The sequence below is a fragment of the Amphiura filiformis genome, chromosome 16 (assembly GCF_039555335.1).
Source record: "Amphiura filiformis chromosome 16, Afil_fr2py, whole genome shotgun sequence".
NCBI lineage: Eukaryota > Metazoa > Echinodermata > Ophiuroidea > Amphilepidida > Amphiuridae > Amphiura > Amphiura filiformis.
Genome location: NC_092643.1, coordinates 30,108,824 through 30,130,689, shown reverse-complemented (window position 1 = coordinate 30,130,689; position 21,866 = coordinate 30,108,824). Strand labels below are relative to the sequence as shown.

Below are 21,866 nucleotides of genomic sequence, written 5' to 3'. Positions count from 1 at the left end.
GTTTACATCCCGCTTTGTCATCGATATTAAACCTTAGAGGTGCAGAGTTTTCGTTCCTCTATTTTCTAGTTCTGAGTAATATTCAGAACAATGTCAAAACTGAAACAAAGGCAATATAATAGAACAATATAAACACAAACATCAATTTTCAGCATAAACTAACAATGCGACAATTTATATGCAAAGAAATTTGAAAAAGATGTGATATTTTTGAATTTTTGATTAAAAAAAAGTAACAATGACTTCTAAAAGCCACTTAAAAAGCATTGTAAAATCTGTTCAAATTGTGTCCTTGAAAAGCAAACATCTGTTATTGTTTATTATAGGGTCTATATATTTGTATTTAGCTACAATGGCATTCTAAAATTGATCGTGTATCAACTGTTGCATGTTGGACTTTAATAACCTTTAAATCATCAGCATAACCCATTGCGAACCCCAACTCTGTTTCCGGACTCGGGAGTTGGTGAATTACGTTCCTCAGTTCCTCTCTGCGCTTTTGCAAATACGTGTATGCAGGAGTGCTAGCGGTTATTAGAATATTCATGAACTACAGCTGCTATGCATTGAATCCACCGGAGAGTTATGAAATCAACATTAAACCATGAATCAAATATGGGTTGAGTTTGTTGATAATGTATAATTATTACGACCAAAATTATTTATATGGCTCTTGATACATTACAGTAGTAATAATGTTAAAGTTCAGTGATCCCAGCGCAAGTGCAAATTTTTTTTATAAATTGCTTAAAAGTGAAGGATATGTCATTCAAATTGTTATTTAGTATTTTTGAAATGAAATATTTGAAAAAAAAAATCGAAGAAAACAGCAGTATTGACGAAGTTGAAACCCCATTCAAATACATGTAGCTAAGTTATATTCATGTAAATGTTAATTCTGTCTTAAATACACGGATTTCGGCTGAACCACTAACAGGCTATGTTAACACATTATATGACAATGACAAAGGTACCAAAATATGAATTTGATAATATTCACGATTGTCCGGATGAGCAGATCACTGAATGGGCTTTTAATACACCTAACCACTATAGTGTTATGAAAAACATTGAAACATAGATGACGCTGTTTGGACTGCTTATTCTATCATATATCTCCATTTCAAATTCATTTTTTGATCATCCATGTGTCTTCAATAGCACATAAATGAATTTTATTAGGGCGTATTGATGTCGTTGTCTTCTTGCTTCCTACGGCAAAAGCTATACATTATCTTAATTTCATAATCAAAATGAAATGAAGTCACGTTCTATCATACGAATTCACAGGCTTATAATGGCATTAATGTTGATCAATTCAGATGATGGAATTGTATACAGACAGTTTACATGGGACTATAGAATTAATACAATAGAATTGATATGAATAAACCATATGCTACAGTACCTTTATTCTCTCAATTCAAAACCCTGGGAAAGAATATTATTCTAAATTCAACCCATCCGTTACCTAGACGTCATTTGAGACGATTCTCTTGTGTGCAACTCATTACGTCATCCGAAAGTGAAGCTTTTATATTGACAATTTCCCAGTTCTATTGGCTTCATTCAGTTTCGTTTGTTTTTTATAAGGAATACCATGCTCACATCGGTTTACATCTGGATTGATTCAGCCCGAGACCAAAGTGGGGTTGTTTTGGCTATTATATAATCCATTTGCATAAATAACACGAGGAGGTACGGGATGGTGATACTAGAGTCTACATCTGCTGCGCTATTCCTACGGTTCGCCATTCATATAGGGCCGCTAGTCCGAAATTTCGCTAGAAACCCTACTCCTGAACCTCAACCCAACCCTAACCATAACTTTAACACTAACCCATCGGACTAGCAAACATTTTATTTTGCAGACCATTGAACCTTTTTGGACTAGCGAACCTTATTTTCGGTCTTGCGAAACTTAGGAGAGGCGGGCAGGCCAATACTATATCTATTTAGTCTTTGAAACGGGGAAGGTGCACTTTCTAAGCGCTTGTACAAATGCGCTTGAGCAGTTTGATGCGTATAATCTAAATAGTCTTGCAGAAGAAAATTCCAGATTCAAGGACATCGTGTAGAGTATGACAGAGCTGCTTCTTAGCCGACCTAACACCTTAATAGTGACGACAAAGCAACACCTTAGTTTTGACAGTTTCGGCATGACAACATATACACTCAATTCTCGCAGCAGGTCTCTCCGGAACCATCATGTATACGCCAGCGAACCCAGGAGAAGACAGTGTAACTATAATGGCGACAATTTCATCACTTCATCCAGGTATCAACATATCGGGATAATCTAGAGTATATAGAGCTGACTAGCTGGAGAGGACATCCTTATATATATAGACATTTCATCATGATCTGCACATGAAGCTGACACAAGGATAATCCGACTGAATTCTTTTGTTATAAGAAGAATAAGAAGTTGCAAAGAAAGCACGCTAAAATGCCAATGACAATTTAACAAAATACAGTTTTCCGTTCCATGAAATCCCCTTGAAAACGAAACATGTGAGTATTTAAGGACCAATACACATTTTATTACCTTATTCCCATATATCTACCCTACAGTAGCCTTTATATTATAAAGCTTTATATTATAAAGTGACTGTCATGCAAATTAAAAGTTCTTTCTAAAAATACAGGCCCGGGAAAGGAATTACTACACTTTAATCATACATGTTTGCTCTCATTCTTTTTTTTTCTCTTTTTTTATACAACATGTGTGTTATAATTTCTTGATTCAAAACATACGGATTGCCATAATATCATATCATGTAACCTATACTTAGAGAATAAATGATAGGATTTTGTCTTTTGCCTATACAATATCGTGTCATAATGGATGGGCTGGCCAATATTTTGAGTAGTGGATGCCGGCGCAGCCGGTATCCACTACGATAAAATATTGGCCAGCCCATCCATTATGACACGATATTGATAGGCAAAAGACCAAAATCTATCTTTTATTCTCATTCTTATTCAGTTTTAATGTAATTTTTGCTTTATTTACTGCCTTTTTTCAGACAAAAATAAAGTTACTTTTGTGAGGACATCCCCGTTGTTTTAAATGAACGAAACCATCACGAACATCTTAGCCGCCGAATCGCGTTCTTAGTTCCCGCACGTGTATTACGCGAACGCATTATCGCGCGATCATTGAGGAGCAACAAGCGTGCCGCCGTTGCGTGGCGGCGCGCGCCTTGACTAATATCACTATCAACTATTGTGAGATATTATACACCCGAAAACCAATCAAATTACGTGAATTCTTTACAAGACGCACCCATTGAATAAGAATAACATATAAAAGGCGGAGGAAAGCTAATATGATGGCTATCACCTGTCACGAAATGGTGGCCAAAATACATTAACACTACCAATTCGCCTTGCAATCATTTATTCAACTTAGTACTTGACATGAGTCTGGCACAGTATTTTAGAATCAACATTTGTCCACTTTGCAAACTATAAAAAGGTTATTAGATAAGATTGCAGTGTAGGTACGTGGCTCATGTATCAAGTATAGTGCGGGGCAGTAATTAGGAAAGCATGTTTCCCTCCAGGAATCTCCCCTCCACCTTCTTTCCTCACACCTTGAATATTCAGATAGACTATGTGTAGCGAGCTACACAGATGCAAAATTAATAGTCTACTTGTCTTGTCTCGAACTGTACAACAAGGGACTCTTTCTATGTCGTGTCATGACCTAATCAACAGGGAATTGCCGAGATGGATATATGGATCAAACAGGTTAATGAAAATATTGCAACTTAAAATAAAAATAGAATGTGTTTCAACATTTTAGGCTTCGCTACGAAAAGTAGTCCGTTTCGTCGTAGTAGCAGTACACAATTAAACATTAGAACAAGCCTAATAATGAGCCGAACATTAATTTAAATATTCATGAGATGAAGTCATTAATTTAAATATTCATGAGATGACGAACAGAACAAATGGTAAACGTGAAAGTCAAAATTTGACATTCAAAATATAGGCTGGAGAAAAGCACGTTTGCATGCGCGTATTCTTGGGGGGCTTTGGGGCGCCAGCCCCGGGGTAAAAATTGGGGCGGCCAAAATGAAGGGGCGGCGGAAGAAGAAGAGGCGGCAAAAAACAGGGGCGGCAAAAACGAAGGGGCGGCAAAAAAGAATTAGTAATAAAAAAAGGCAGAAAAATTTGATAAAGCATAAAATTTTTTGAAAAAATGGTACTATATATCAAAATGTGCTGCTTTTTAGGGCGCTAGCGCCTGAAACCCCTTTTCTTTTTTTTTTTCCTTTTTTTTTCTTCACTTTTCAAACGACCGAGAAAAAAGTGGGTCAACCTTTTCGGGCTGTTGAGGAGGGGCGGCAAAATTGAATTTTCTTCAGCCCCCCCGGGGTTGGGGCGGCCACGGTACGCCACTGGTTTGTGTCGCACAAGTAAGGTTGTCAAATTCGGAAACCATGGATATCAACGCTGTGGATAGAATAATGCTTATTTGAAATATTTGAAATAACGATATGATCAGATTCGTGTATTTGTGATTGTAAATCCTTTGGTGGAGCAGTCGGACAAACTTTATTTTGAACAAAAAACCCTTTTAAATTTTTTATGATGTTTTTCAATGTGAAAGATATGGATCATATTACCGAATTCCATTACTTGTTATCCTTATCTCCGGGGGTCTTGCCTTAGCTTTGTTTAGATATACAAGGTCATTAATATGGAAAAACCAAACATAACCGGATCTAGCCACTCTGCAGTTGATCCATAAATGCTAGTCATGATGCTGATATTATAGGTCAAGTATTTCCATGAATAACTTGTATATCGTATTTCCGTATATGTTATGAAATCTACGAATCAGAATCAGAATTCACCATATAACAGGTATGGTCAAAATACAAAACAATACTAAATACTAGAACTAATACAATTTTTTTTAGTGAAAGATAAAGTCACAATGTAGATAAGAAAATTACTACTTAAAAATGTTGACAAATGCTATAAAATTGACCTACGATTAAGTTTCAGGTGCTTTTAATGCTTGACAAGTACTTCTTATCGAATTATGAAACGGGACAGTGTTTCAAAGCTTCTCAGGCTTTAAATAGACAGATGGAGAGGAAACAAGAGAGATAGAGAGGGCGAAAAAAGGGGAAAAAGAAAGAATTATACATTATTTAAATTCGGGCGGTAACCATTTTGTTGAGTATATTTGCAACGTATGACAAGCTATATTCTCGCGTACATACACCCCAACGTCCGTTGTGCGTATACCAATGAAATACGCGGAAAGCGTGATTTGTCATGCTTGCGTAACACAAATTAGATAGTGCTGTGCATTCCCCGTTCAATATCCATGTAGCCTTTCTAAATATAACCTGGTTCGGAAGTGTGAAAAATGGCCGCCTGCCATTTCACACATTCGGTGTTAAACATGTCTACATATATTATGTCTGAAACATCCATTTTGAAATTATCTTGTTATTTACCCGCAGGAAAATGAATTATACCATCAACTGTTGCGTAATGTCGTGTGAGCATTAACGAAAATGATATAGTCAACAGAAATCAATTGTATGCATTGTTGGATTCTTGTTACAATAAAAAATACCAGGTGTAACTAATGCACGTGCTTTGTTTAGCCTTGAACTAATGCAATGCATTTATAAATCACATATTTCTCCTATCAGTGTTTTATGCAGTACACAATACTATTAGCAGCATTTAGATCTCTGTGGTTGACTTTTCATGTACAGATGTGTGACCGGGTCTGTGTATATGATCGTTTCATTTTCAACCAAGAAAAAACGAATAAGGCCCACTATGATCGTTTATCGTTTTCATTTAAACCAAGAAAAACAAAAAAAGTCCACTATGATCGTTTTCCGTTGTAGGTAACACAAGTATAAAAATACGAATAAGAGAAATTCGTATTTTTATACTTGTGTTACCCACTTGTGTTTCGTTTTTCTTGGTTGAAAGGAAATCGATAAAAGATCATAACAACAACAACAACAACAACAACAACAACAACGCAGTTATATAGCGCCCAACACCAAAAAGGCCTCTGGGCGCTTTCCAAAAGATAAAATATTTACAACGGATTGTCAAACAAATAAGTCATAGTGGGCCTTAATGGTTTTTCTGGTTGAAAATTAAAAGCAAAAAACCATTGGCTGATCATATAAACGGATCTACCAGCAACACTTCTGTGTATGTTGTTATATTGTGTGCTATGTTACTATTTGTTACATATTCATGAAAATCCTTTTGCTTTGTCATATAGTGACAATTTTAGGTATTTACATGTAAAGTGCAGTGGATATAATATTATACAGACATGTGCAAAAATATGTCTTTTTGGTGACAAGGCAATTGTCTTGCTGGCATTTAAATGGTCAATTTGTTCTTGGAAACCTTTTATTGCCTAAAATACCGACAGTAACATTAATGTTTTATTTCCTTTATTATACGTAACACTATGTATGAAGGAAGGATCAGGCCAAATATTACCGATAATTGGGTCAAATTTTTTGGCATAAGGATGAATAGAGGGACGCAGAACATAACGGACAGAGAAAACAACTGAAATACTTTAGAAGGATACAAATTTAAAAGAGATAATTGATAAGCTAACAGAGTCGAGAGAGGAGAGAGAAAAGACACGGGTAATATTATTAAAACGAACGAGAAAGAATGAGAAAATGAGAGAAGAGTGCACCCCACCCTACTACGTCATTACGCATTATTACCAGCACAATTGAAATATAATTAAGGGAAAAAATGGAACACACCATAATCTACGTTTAAATAACCACATCTTAACTTAGCACCACGTCAAATATGACCAAGCATTGATAGTCTACCCGCATCTGTTATTAAAGAGTATGCATAAAAAATCAATACTAATTAAAACTATTCCTATAGTGTATGTGTTCAATATTTGACAACAGATGGTACTCCTAATCAGGAAAGCTATGAATATGCGTACTCTATTATAAAGATACACATACATGTTGCAATGCTCGGTGTATTGTATATTAAGGGCAGATGATGGTGGATGCGATATCGCTATTTTTGACGTCGCCATTGGATTAACACATAATCATGAAATCTTCACAAACAATTCTAAATTTGTTATGTGGTGTCAAAGCAAAATTATCTTACTCTAAAACCGTTGGGGTTCTGCAAAGTACCCCACTGCAAGTATGTTAATTGTCCATTTATAATCGCTAACCGTGTATTGTGAATGGGGCTGTCAGCCCTGTATCTTCGCCAGCCTCATACGTCCGAATTGCGTGTCCTATGCCGCCTGATTAAGGGTATACGGTCCACCCTATGACGCTTTTTAACCCTCCGGTGTCGAGTGCAGACGACAGCCCAAAAATTGTCACAATTAACATTTTCATCGCCATATTCAGTAACAGCATGAAAAATGCATTCAAATGAGTACAAAAAAGCCTATGACGATTTTTTAAGGTTTAAGAATTTAATTAAAAATAGCGGGAATATTACAAATGTAACACAGCAGGTTTTGTGACTAGTTTCAGATTTTATTGAACTGACTCTTACATCTTATATCATGAAGTCAGCGTGCACTTAGGCTAATGCGACCGCTAAGTAGCTAGGAATTATCAGACGATTTTCTTATACCTGTACAAGTATATTACCTCAATTACGTCACGTGATGTTTGCTATTCTAGGAGCAGTACCAAATTGTGTACAGATAAAAGAATTAGAATGTTCTGCCTATTCATATATTAAAACCATACTACCTGTTGAATACGAGAACCTTAATTAAATAGCTATGTAACATTTCCCAATTTTGAATAAAATCCAGAAAAATAACCAATGAAGCGTTAAGTGTGTATACTTATTACGAGCAGAATAAATGTCCCATGTGGTTAAGCAACACTAAAAGCTTCGCAACATATTTTGATGGAAAATGTTCTGAGTTAATGTAGTGGAAATAGGGCATGTTAAAATTATGAACACGAACGATGATTATTATGGAGAATAGACGACGTATAATTTGAATAACGATCCATCTTTTATGGTTGTCATATCAAATTTTAAACACTCTGTAAGGTGAAAGTAATTGAGTTGGGCAAATATTTTTCCACAAGCCCTTGTGTATAAGACTGGCATTATTAAGTTGAAAAGACAACAACAACCACACGTTCATTTGTAATAAAATGGAATCGCCATATTTGAGAACAAGAATACATTACATATTCTTTTCACGTTTTACTATTGAAATACAAATAGTCACGTGTGAATGAGTAAAATGTTCTCCTATTTCAAAATCTAAAATTTGCATTTTATAATAAATTGGAAGTAGTGAGTATTCCGCGGATGAAAGGTTTTATATTAATGATCTACGTGCTACACAACGGCTCCAACATAAAAACTTTTGAGATATTTACTCAAAATATCCAGAGCTATCTCAAGAACTACTGAACCTATACTGGGCTTGTTTGTACTCATTTTTATGACTTTTTCACGCTGATTACAAATATGGTCATGAAAATGTATAATTTTGAAATTTTTTGAATTTCTAAAGAAAATTTGGAACTTGTCGTCTGCCGGGGTCGTCTGCAGTTAACATCCGTTTGGAAAGGGTTAATGTCGATTGGCTTATGAAAATGATAGCGGTTCATGGTATATGTTTTGTGAATGGATAGGTTAATATGAACTCCAGATGACGGATGACAACCATAACAGGTAGTTTTATATCTCTCAGCAACGACGGATTATTACATTTTATTAAAAAACATAAGTAAACGTACGAAATGCAAGTGCAAACATACAGAGAATATTAAATGCATCCGTCAATCGTATCAAGTGTTGATGTAAAATTGCTATTTGAATTTTTAACATTGTTGCATCATACAGATTTAAAATTTGCAAACATTTTTGTTCATATATTACGTCTGTGTTCAATATACATGATATAGGGTTGGAAAATTTAGCATACATTTACTGTAACATTAACACGTATAATGTTACCACGGACATAATCGATTTATATGTAATTGAACCTAGGCATAGCTGGTATTCATATTAGACACGTGGCATTTGACTCCTATTTTATGCTATATAATAAAGCAAGCGGAAAATTCTTTTAACATTTACCCCACGACCATTTCTAGTATGCAAATGCTCAATGAATTTTAATGCATTTTATAATACAGAACCAATGTGTTTTTCTAAAAAGTAGTCAACTTTTTCATTTACCTAAGTAAACATAACTCGAGTGTCTTATATTTTAGCGATATATATTTTATAAAGTTACTTTTATACTCTGATAGCCAGATTCGGGACAAAAGATTCCTATTTTAATATTTGTATTTATTAAAGTACATTAGCATTTTTTCAAAGCTAATTAGCAATTCTGATGGGTTCGCTGATTTTGACGTCATTGCTGGATTTATTACAAGAAAAATACACTGAGCAGCTTGAATGAGCACCGTCTATGATATCAAAACTAATGACTCGAGTCGAATGTCGCTGTCCAGTTTTTTTAAACAAAAAGACCAATTTGATCAGAGTTTCGAATTTTCTTTGACTTTTAAATCCAGCAAACCACTACATTTGAATTAATATTGTTCTTGTCATGATGTCAAATTCAATGAGATCTGTCAGATCTATCAAGTACTTTTTAAGTTCATAATAATATGATTCACGAATACATGCGCAACAATAAGCGCCGTCGATAGATACTCGAAATAACCACCTCACAAAAAGAAAATACCCGCTTATTTAATGGTCATTATTTAAAATTAATATGAACATGTTGATGATTTAGTCATAGCGTGGTACCGCAATTGTGTAACAAGAAATCGAAAGATCGAAAAATAATTAATGATGACTTCTGAAGCGAGTGACGGATAGTATGTGGCATTGATCGGTAAGAATCCGCACTGACCGTAGTATGGAGAGTATTCTGCAAAGTTAATATCCATTAAAGGAGTATTTTGTGATCCTAGCATCCTCTATTTATGTCATTTTTCATTAGATATCCACGAAAAAACCTATTCCCAAAATTTCAGTTGATTCCGATTTTGCGTTCGCGAGTTATGCATGATTATGTGTATTACACTGCTCCATAGACAATGCGTTGTAATTTCATTCTGGTGCACCAGAACCAAATTCAAATTTCACGATATCTTTGCTAAACGAATTAATCTGCAAGAAATATTTTGTACATAAACATTATGTAGCCAGAGATTTCCAGTGATATAAAAATCTCAACTTTTTTTGAGAAAAGTGGAGGGATGAGGCTGTGGATCACGAAATGCCCTTTAAAAGGATATCTTTACCAAGTAATAAACGTAGCAACTTTTCAGATCACACGAATTTCATTCAAACATCACTTTTAATCATTCCGATTTGACACGATAGTGGTATGTCATACTATAGCAAACATAACTCTCCATGCGATCATATCAATAATATTAATTCTATTGCTTTTGATAACTCGTGTTTAAATGAAAGCTTCAAAATAGTTATTGGATTTAAACATAACGGTCATTGAGTTCATACTTGCTTTATGAATTATAACCTTTACTTTACACCTTATCATTGTTATTTCAGATACATTTAGAGTTATACAGGTAGTTTAAAAGTATTATGCTGATATAATATTATCGTGTCTATTATGTAGTGTGGTGAAGCAAAATCAGTCTGAAGTCGGACATATTCAATTTTCAGTTTCTTATAGGATTGTAAACAGCATTCGCAAAGCTACATTTTGCAGAAAACTCCATTGAAAGTGGACAACCAGTTCAAAAATATGAGCAGTTTAAGAGTTTCCAAAACAAAAGGAAACAAAAGGAAATACTTCCTTTGTTTGGCTATATCTCAAAATCAATATTTCCGACTTCCAACTGATTTTATTTGATTACATCACATTATGTAAATGCTATATAATGACCGATTGTAATAACATATTAATTGTTAACTTATATCACATTGATCTGGAATCCTCTAGTCATTCGAGTGACTTTCCAAATTATATACACTTCAAATACGCAAGTATTCAAACTTTAGACAAAATTTAATAGCCACTAAAAATCAAAACAAATATATGATAATAATCAGTGACGTAGCCAGGATTTTGGAACCGAGGGGGCACAACTTGTAAATGTACCGAATATTTTTTACCCACGGAAGTTGTGATTTGTTGACCCAAAATTTTTTTGCATGGTTTGAAAAAAGTGAAGAGCAAAAAAAAAAAAAAAATCTACAAGTTGTGCCCCTCGGTTCCAAAAAAAAAAAAAAAAAAAAAAAGGATAATAGGCGGTACCTGGCCCCCACTGGCTACGCCATTGATAATAATAAATTTATGATTAGAATTTGATGTATATTGTTATCATAAAAATGTCTTTTGACTGATATACGAAATCCACAAGGTATTAGAGAAAGATATCAGACATTGTCTCCTCTTCAATGCAGGTGTTTTTATATGCGTACCATTGACGTCATTAGTCATATCATATCTCATATTATACCTAAGTAAACATACATGTATATCGTTTTCTATATTAAAAATTGATAAAATATATCAAAGGGTATCAATTATCGATAGTATTTTCTATCTTTGTTTTGTTTTTACTTAAACTTTTGCTTACAAAATACTTCTCGAGTTTCAATATCATCTATCAATAAAGTCAGATATTTGAAAAGCAATCTTTGAAATGAAGACTGTAATAAATGAAATAATGAGTGAGCTGCCGTGAGTAGTTTGGTACACACGACTTGTACGCTTGAGATCTACACCAGGCACAAAAAGAAACTCGTCAGTTATAGTCATCCTTGTTGTTCAACAACCTGATAATTTTGTTAATTGGACTTTGCTTTCTCATTTGACACCCTGTTCGTAAAAATCGAGCACGAATTGACCAAGATATGCACCTCCAAACCTTCAAATCCCAAAATCAAATGTTGCAATTTGATCGATTCAATTGTGCCTGTTACATTGTGTGCTCTATTGATTGGCCCGTGGTGCTTGTGTGCAATACAACAATGCGCAATTACAACAATTTGAATTTGGGCTTTGAGGGTTTGGAGGCGCATATCTTGGTCAATTTTTGTTCGATTTTTTACCAACAGGATGTCAAATGAGAAAGTAAAGTCCAATTAACAAAATGTTTATTTCAGAATAATCCAAAATTATGAGGTTCCTGAATAGCAAGGATGACTATAACTGACGAGTTTCTTTTTGTGCCTGGTGTATATAGCTGCACCTATACAAGTATTTTGTTGTTGTTGTGACGACTTTGATAGATTCAACATTGTTTTCTTATCAAATACAGATTCTCAATATTACTAGAGCAGTTTGGTACATGTAGTCGGACACTTACTTCCACCACCCGTCGTCAAATGAATATTAAAACAAGAACAAACATGCCTAGTTATGTGCTTAGTAGCTATATATTTTATAGCCGTGTTAGTTAAGCGCAAAGTATGATACTTCGATACATTGATAAAATTCTGCCAGATGCTAGAGTAATATTCAGTGTCCTATTCCGCTGGCCTGATGTAATCGCAACTCATGCATATAGCAGCCTGTGTGTGTGACATATCATCGATATTGGTCATTGCCATCCATAAGAGCAAATCTTCCGAAACGCCGCACATGCTAACAAAACGACAGGCAATAAATGAGAGACTTCCTGTTTCTTTTATTTCAAGAAATGATATCCGGATCCTCAGGTAAAAAGTTCCTGTGTTGTTGCTTTAACCAGACGGCGAGTGGCATGATGGTCGGAGAGAGCCGGCAAAACCGCTCAGCCGTATGGCATTTTTCATACACTCGATTGGTTATGTGGGGTTCATTTACGAACCCCAACGCTTTTAGCTTGTATTAATATTATTCATTAACATATCCCTACTTGTTTGTGATATTTTAAGCGTTTTAAAATTTCAAAATAATCACATTCAATTATACGGTTGACAACGGAAATGTACTGAATTTAGAGAATGCACGGCGCTCACCACCTGGCTTTAACCATACAATATGCGAGTACAGCGTTGTCAGCAAATTTTAAAATTGCTGAGTATTATGTTGCACATCACAAACCTGTTTGACGTATATGACACATTGCCAGTTATTTTCTGTCTCTCTTTAACCGCAACAATATTGCTAATTTATATTTTGTCCCAGGAAACAAAATGATGAAGAGTAGATTACTTATTTGTTTAACAGCAAGAAATACATCTGCCAATCTTATATTATCTAATTAAGATCAATCGTGTCAGGTTTGACATGGAATTCTATTTATGTCTTACAAACAAAATCAAGAAATGCAACTACCCGTATAGTTTTACCTGAATAATGTCAGAAATCAAGTAGTGTTAGTAGTAAAAGTCAGGAAGTCATCGAAAATCAATTTTACTTTTCGTCGTTCGTCTTAATTGCTGGCAAGGAATATTGATAACTGCTCCGGGTGAGTTGTCTTAAGGAGAATATATGCGACTTAGAGTCCGTTATAACGAGACAAAAAATACCTTAAACAGATAATATACGTCTCTCGTACTCAAGAGTTAAGTTAAGCGTGGTTCGAGGCGAAGATATGTTTATAGATTTCGAACGTGTTAATGCAATGCTACTCACGTCTTGGCTTTGTGAGTTTGTGGCCCATAAAGAAGAAGGGTTACTAACTCTGCTATATTATTTCATCAACATGTAAAAATCTACCTTGTTACCTCCGAGATAAGATAGGATGCAAGGCACCTTGAAAATTAAGCTGCATTGTTTATGCTTTCTGCATTTTGTGTATGTAAGGTATTATATATGAAGAGTACTTCTGACATTTGCGTGACATAGTGAAAGTGAAAAAATTAAACGAGAACAATTAAACGAGAAACAGAGAGCGACAAAAAACGTTATTAGAGTGAAATAGTGAGCGAGAAAATTAAGAGAGAGGGAGAGAGTGACAGGGCGATGGAGATATATAGACGAATCCATTTTCACGCATTCCTACACCTCAATGGCAGCCATAGCTGGGTCTCCCCTTAGGTCTATTCCACCTAAAATGTGAAATGATGTGGCCTTGGCGGGGATATTAAACTGCATTCCATAACCCATGTTACACGTAGACAAAAGTATGATGAAAGTTTACAACACCAATACAATTCAACATCGATTTTTTTTTCGTTTTTAAGCGGATTTAATCCACCCAATTGGGCTGTAACAATGTCAGTTTGGTGCAGACGGGTCCCAGTAATGGCCGACTGAATTCTGACCATCACTTGGCTCGTTGAATTCGTCTACAGAAACAGACAGAGACATATATTGCAATAGCTATTTTATGGTAAAGTCAATTATTTTGAAGGATACTCGCTTTTTTTAATCTGTAGCTATATAAACATACTGATGCAGAGGTTATTAAGGTGGTCAATACTTTCAATTTTCTGTGCTCGTTGATTGTCAAAGAAGGTTTGTGCTCTCATGAAATCAGAAGTTGAGGATGCAAACAAAAGCTCATGAGTTTGAAAGCTGAGGAGTGATGACATGACTTCTTATCTTTATGCATATGATATCACCATCTTGTCCTAAATTTGAAGTTGTTGTGTCATAACAGAAGATAAATGAAGCTTCATGCCTATATTAAGTTTAACCTGTGACTGCTCCATACCAGATGTGCGTAGATTAAATCACGAAAAAACATTTGCCGATAAAATATCGTTTACATGATGATATAACGTACGGTTTCGGTTCTCACCAACCGGTCAGTGTTTTACTGAAATAAAAACAGATGCATATCTCCAGGATCAACATGCTTTGGCCAAGGTCATATCGTTTATCATATTGAGAAAACCAAAAGGGGATCAAGGGATGCGATGCTCAGATTGGTCGGGAAACTTATCATTCATCTAGGTAGGATCATAAATTAATTGGTAAGAGTCAATTCAATCAGATGGAATGAGTTGCTACGTTACAGTCAATAGGTGCATATCTTCAGGCCGACTGATAATCTTGGTCATTGACCTGTGATTTTGAATCAATCATCTTCATCTTAGGAATGTTTTTCAGCACAAAATCACATAACAAAGACGTTGTCAGTTTGGAAGCAGTAGGTACAAGAGAGAAGACGAGATAGCGGATACAACGACCCATAGCAACACTACCATGTCAATGACCAAAACTAAAATTTGACGCTAAAGATGCACCCTTTTACACCTTTTTTTTTATAACGTAATATACCATAGCTACTCTAATAAAAGTGAGCTCAGTTCATTATATTTATTTTTCCAATTATTATGTTAAGAGAAGCAATTGTGTTCGAACTTTGAATTACATGCACGGACATGGACTCTCTACATACAGTTTCAGTTATTGTTCTAAAGCCACTTTAAAAGAACAGATCACTAGCCTCTCATGGTTCATTTAGCCAACATTAAATGTTTACTCATGTTATCAATATTTGTAGTCAATCAGGGATCTCGTGCAAAAGGGGCGATCGCGTAAAGACTTCTTTATACGCAATAAAACTAGTAAACCAGCAATTTCAGGAAACAAAGTATTTTATAGCCATTGCCTACATGTAGAGTAATACGTATTTTGCACGTACAACTATATCTTATTTGTTTGAAACACAGACATTTTGCGTAGAAAAATAATCGATGCAAAATCCAATATGATGAAAACTTTAATAATAACCCGCATTGCATCATGGGATTCAACCCAAACACTTTCATAATCAACATGGGATTCGATGTGCCACGTAATAGTATATTTACCAGCAGTTGTTGCTCGCTTCGTTCATTTATTCGAAACAAGATACCTGCCTACGACACGTTTCTATACCATTCACTAGGATCCACAACATGCTCATCTATCAGGACACATATCTTTAACCCCAATACAGTTGTACATTCATTGAATGACCTTTGAAAATTTGGGTACACAAACTCATACTCTGCAACTTGAGGTCAAATTTGGCTCTATGATTGTTAATTTGAGGTTATTGAACTATGGCATTGGGACGAGGCCATTGTGGTCCATAGTGATTCGTAATTATGTAGATCAGATTTCACGGATGTTAACATTTAGGTGAAGCTTATGCATTTGAACATTTTTGTATTTTGTTAAAAAATAAATATAATCTAGTTTTGTTGTAAAATTGGAATTATTTCATTTGATTATCTCGTATTATTGTTTGTTTTCATACTACATGTTTTAGGTTTTGGATTTTATAAAAGCGAGTCAAGACATTTTCAACTGATTTCAAAACCAGAGTCCCATTGAATCATATGATTGCGATACTAAAAGTCTTATGTACACTGTCAAAATATTTGTGAGTTGGAATGTTTAACAATACCATGCAAGGTCATGTTTATTTTCTGATTGACTTGATTTTTAAGAGACTCCAGAAAGAAGACATAATGTAACTACAGCGCCTTTCAAGATAAAGTCGAACTCCTTTTCTGACGAGATTCGCCTTAATTGATATCAAATAAACCATCCACTATGTAGAAGCTATAAAGTGTATAATCTTCCATCTCATTTCCAAAATGCATTTTTAATTATAATATTCATGAACGTATACTAATCAATAGTCTAATCATGAAATGAACGAAAAAACAGATACAACGGTGTGAGTGTGGCAATGCATATTTAGTACGTGGTGTAATATTGACAATGCTCTTGAAACTGTATACCTTTCGTTACGCAGCAAAGTCATTATACGCGTATGGTAATACTAATTCAGTAATTGAAATTAGAATGGCTGACTCAAGGTCACGTTAATCGGGTTTTAATATCTTCAATTGCATTAGTACAATCTCTGTTTGTTCTCGAAAAGATTAACCCTTCATCTTAGCATCGTCTGTAATGCTACTTTTACATCGGGCTATTCCATATAAAATCCACACTACCCCTGTGGAAGATTTTGGATATATCTTCCACAGGGGGAGTATGAATTTCAAATGTAAATAGTCAGGGTTAATCATTTTGCAACCCATACTCCCCTGTATAATGGCTTTACCTGTATCTTCCACAACTGGAGTGAGTTTTTCATATGGAAGAACTGTCTATTCTATTTGAAACTCATACTCCCCCTGTGGAAGGTATTTCCAAAATCTTCCACAGGGGTAGTGTGGATTTTAAACGGAATAGCCCATTGTTGTTAACATAGTGCTGTATTCTAGCGGGACATATTAACCAGCATCCTATGTTTAATGTTTAGTCACAAAATTTATCAGGAGGCGTAGTACCACCTTACATGTATTTTTAATTAATTTACCAATATATCGTATTAAATAATACCCGTTTGTATAGTTGTCGTAATGAGGCACCGTAGACTTCCTATATGCCACTACATGTGTGAGTTAGACGAAATTCAGACTCCACGAAAACACATTTCAATAGAATGGTCTTACAATAATACACGTTTGCACAGTCGCATGTATTTGCTCAAACTATAAACAGTGATTTTGTGGAGGTGTCTGCCTTTCATTCTCTCTTTCATCAAAAACATTCATTTAGATGCATACGGTATAATAATGTGATTGGACACTACGAATGAGACGTAAACTCGGCAAATTGTATTCTGAGTACAGTGTAAAATGTGCGTGAAGGTCGTATTCATAGGTACCTCAATTTGGTGCGACAAGTATCTCATCAAACACTGTTTAAACTAATCAATAATCCTATTGCTGAAGAGGATAATAAGCTTCTACCTATTTCTATAGAATCCTTAAATAGTTCTTGTCTTTGTTTGCTTTGGCTAAATTCTGTTCAAGTGGTGGATAACAAAGCATTGTATTTTATCTTAGTATGTATAAGCAACAATTAACAGTGAGAGGACATTACTGAACCTCGTTGACTTGGGAATGATTTGAAATGACCGCCAAATGACGGTTTGATATTTATTACCAGAACGGGTGGTCCTTAGATTAGCACAAGTTATTTGGTCGCTTCCTTGAGCGTTTACTACACTGGAAGAAAATCTAGTACTACGAGGTTCGGATGGTATACCCCATTTGAAAGATGAGGGTTATTCTTATGGTAAAACTACTATTTTCTCTGCTAAAACTGTCATTAAACTGACAAATTTGATTGCTATAGTTTTAACTTCAATATGTATACTCGTAAACCTGTATAATTATTATTTTCTGTATCCATATAAATTGCTCATTAAAAATTTAATTATAATTGTTCGACGCAATATTGTTAAATATTTGTTATTCAATCGGTGATATCGTGATATCATATTACTTTTTATATATATTTCAACATCTGTTGCCATATCTATATAGTGAATACGAATTAGTGATATCAGGTGTTTATGTAAGGTCATTCATTGAAGTATTTATGATTAAAAACATACACACACCTCCACCACACATCACTTAAACACCACCACCCACCCCACACACCCCGACTTCACACCAGTCCCACAAATCTTCACCCACAAAAACACTCCACAGCCACATAAAACCCACACGAAACATGTCTAAATGTTAACACGTTACTAGAGTAACACGTTACTAGAGTAAGACGTGTTTCAACGATGGAGCCCCGGAAAGTGAAAAGTGTACGTCAGTATTAAATTTGTTTTGCAATGACAAAAGCTCTACTTGCATTTATAAATAAAACTTGATTTCTACAAAAAAACAATCGCGGGAAAGAAAATAAAAATTTAAATAATGGAGCTTGCTTAGGATAGTACTGAAAGAATAGATTACTCCTTGAATTATAATATAATAATAATAATTTCCATAAAATGAGTTGATTAATCAAATACTCTAGGTTACATAAACTCCACTTGAAATGATTTAGGTAATAAATAAACGTAGGTTTCAAGGTCAAAATAGATCTCACTCGACTAATAATAATAAACCCATCCCTGGTTTGAATTAATGACGTGTTATTTAAAAAGACTCATTGTATATTTTACAGTCTTTTAATTATGCGATGCGTTAATTAACACTTTATATTTATTTCTTACAAGAATCAGAAGAACCAATTTAGACATACATGTATAAAAGCGCATTACAAATTCCTCAATGTGGATATACTGATTAGAGAAAGGTTTGTATCGGCATTAGCATTGCACAGTTAAAGTCATTTGCTCAATTAGCCGCCAAATATACGTTACCCTAAAAATACACCCACCCACTGTCCGTTATATTTAGAATTGTCCTTGCCATATAGCATACCTAGACTCCCTACTCTAGGTTATTTTAAGAAAAAAATTATTCATTATCGCCTACTATGCTATCTATCGAGACAGAAAATAGCTAAATACATTAACATCTGAATTGATCTGACAATCATACGATACACGGACCATTATTGGTTGACTGGTAGTTGGGTGAACATTTTGGGCGTGGCATATGCAAAGCATATCGTACCAGAGCCAACCAGGGCACTTGTATTCAACACGTGCACTTTTTCCACCTGTAACCCAGAGTTGCTCAGGGATGCACTTCTAACATATTAGCACAAGTTAAAAAGCTACTTAAAATTGCATTTAATTTGGGATTTGAATCTAATTATTTTGAGAGAGTGAATTATACACCATCATCGTACACATCTCCCGTTGGATTTAACTTCAGCTATGCGAGGAACATATCAAATTACATGTTACTCTTGGCATTTTGATTTCCATATCGATCAGGGAACATCACGACCATGGCACAAAGTTATGTAAAATTACCCAAAATGTATGTATTCCGTTATTCTTTCGAGCATATAGTAGACAGATGAGAAAATGTGATAACAGGAGCTAAACAAAATGACAAAATGAAAATTCTAAACTACATTGCTTCTTCATGTACAGGTTATTACACAAAATGTCACAAGTTTGCAAAAAATGTTCAATTTGTGACGAATCGTATAAATCCTGTCGCCTACCTGTTTTCCGTGGCTTTGTTCATCCAACTCTTTGAAGAATTGCCTCAGTTCATCTTGCTCTATATAGCCATTTCCTATTGCAACAAATCAAAATAATATAATGTATTTTATCGGATACTTGCCATTATGCGATCGTTTTACGCTATACAAGTTGCCGGTATCCCACAATAAGCAATTTTTCTACTTTCACAATAGAAATAATTTATCATTCAATACAATTCAACAAATTCATTGCTGTTCTAAGAACAGTATATATACAGGCATTGAATTCAAATTTTTATATAATATAAAAACTCCGTTTTGCTTAAATAACAAAATTGTAAAAATCCATCAAGTTCCTTTGCAAAAGTAATTTATGAGCAAAGCAGAAAATGTTTCAATTTTTGTACGAAACTAAAATTTCTCAGCACATTCTATATAAGTCACTTTTCTTATTCCTGCTTTTTCAAACAGATTATGATAAACGCTCGTAGCTTTCCACCTACACAAACAATTTGGTTAGATATGCTTGCAAAGTTGAAAGATCCGAAATCAAGACGAAAAGTAAAATATTCTTACCGTCAGCATCATAATGTGTCCAAACCTTAAGAAAGTTATCAGCGGTGAAGCCTTTGCCAAGACAAAAAGGAGATGTAGTCTTCTCTGCCATATTGATCAATCTGATCCGCAAAAGGACGCACAAGCTTACACAAAACAAAATTGGTTAAATCAAACAGGTAAAACTCCTGGCTATAAAGACCAAGCGTGAACAGACAACACAAAGGGTTTTATTTCCACCGTGGACGATCCACACGCACAATACAACATACACACGAAGACTGCGACCTGTGATGAAAATGCAACGAACAAGCGCACAGCTATAATCGAACGCAAGCCAAACCCAGCTACTCCATATAATTTATGAATGCCCGTCTTTTTCCTATGTTAGTGGCTTATACGCATGCGCGTGAATATGAAAAAACGATGTATTGTTGGTTAGAATTTGATCATCATTATCATCATTTTTGATGATTATTATTTAAAGTTAGTTCCAGGGACGTGTACGGGTGCAATAAATGACTTTCTAATCGCAAAAAAAATCTTTTTTCCTTATGATAAAGAAATTATAAAAGAATTGCAGTCATGAAAATAAAGGCAATTATTGCTGCTTATAAAAGATGAATCTAGTTTTATCGCACTGCATAAAATTATTGTGTTAAGTCATATCATTTATACAGGAATATATCAAATTATACGCAGCGCAGTTTCATATTACATTATTCATATTATGTTGCCTCATATACGTCGACTAATTTTACAACACATCGCTTTTTATTACAATTATTATCATCATAATGGTGAGTAAAATGTAAAGCTGTACTCTTTCATGCCAATGAGGCAATGTATAGATAAGCAACATGTGCGCTAGTGTTTTAAATTGTTGGAGAGCTAGAAACCTCTCGATGATTGGCAAAATTTGTGTCATCAAATCTCTCCTCCTCCCGCAACTTCTGTATCTTTTTTCAGTTTTATGCATCAAAATTCCAAAATATTATTTTAAGGAGCTTAATAAATTGTTGTATAAATTTATTTGGAATGGGGGCAATGATAGAGTCAAAAGAAAATGTTTATGTAATGATTTTTCAATGTGTGCCTGCGCATGATTGACCCATATACTTTTGCTTTGGCGCAAAAAATGTCCTGGGTTAAACTGTTGTTGGATAACGGGTATGTTAGCTTATGGAAAAAAATTGAATTATCTGTAATGGATCATTATGGTGATATGTTATGGATTTCATATGCTCCAGAAAGTATTTTAAATAAGTTAAATTGTAGTCAATTAGCAGATTCTCTTAGAACTTGGTACATGTACCGTGAAAGTGCTGTGAAAGTTAATTTTGATGTCAACTTTTTTTTTTTGGTGCTTGTCAATGTTTATGGTATAATAGAAATATAAGGTCAAAATCTAAGCAGTACTTTTATTATGAAGAATGGTGTGACAAAGGTATTTTGCTGGTAAATGACT

General features: G+C 34.7%; 1 protein-coding gene across 8 annotated transcripts in view; it reads right to left on the bottom strand.

Annotated features, from left to right (window-relative positions):
• Positions 1-20,719, bottom strand: part of LOC140135854 (calretinin-like) — a 195,110-nt gene extending 174,391 nt beyond the window's left edge. For 3 of the 8 annotated variants that reach the window (XM_072157495.1, XM_072157502.1, XM_072157499.1), the window contains exons 1-2: positions 20,420-20,717; positions 19,862-19,935 (exon numbers count right to left, since the gene is read on the bottom strand). In XM_072157495.1, coding sequence (XP_072013596.1) covers positions 19,862-19,935; positions 20,420-20,510 — 165 coding nt within the window. In that variant the 5' untranslated portion in view covers positions 20,511-20,717. Of the gene's footprint in view, positions 1-19,861; positions 19,936-20,419 lie in introns of all 8 variants that reach the window. The other 5 variants (XM_072157496.1, XM_072157500.1, XM_072157498.1 and 2 more) reach the window with 5 other exon arrangements.
• Between the last annotated feature and the right edge of the window lie 1,147 nt (positions 20,720-21,866).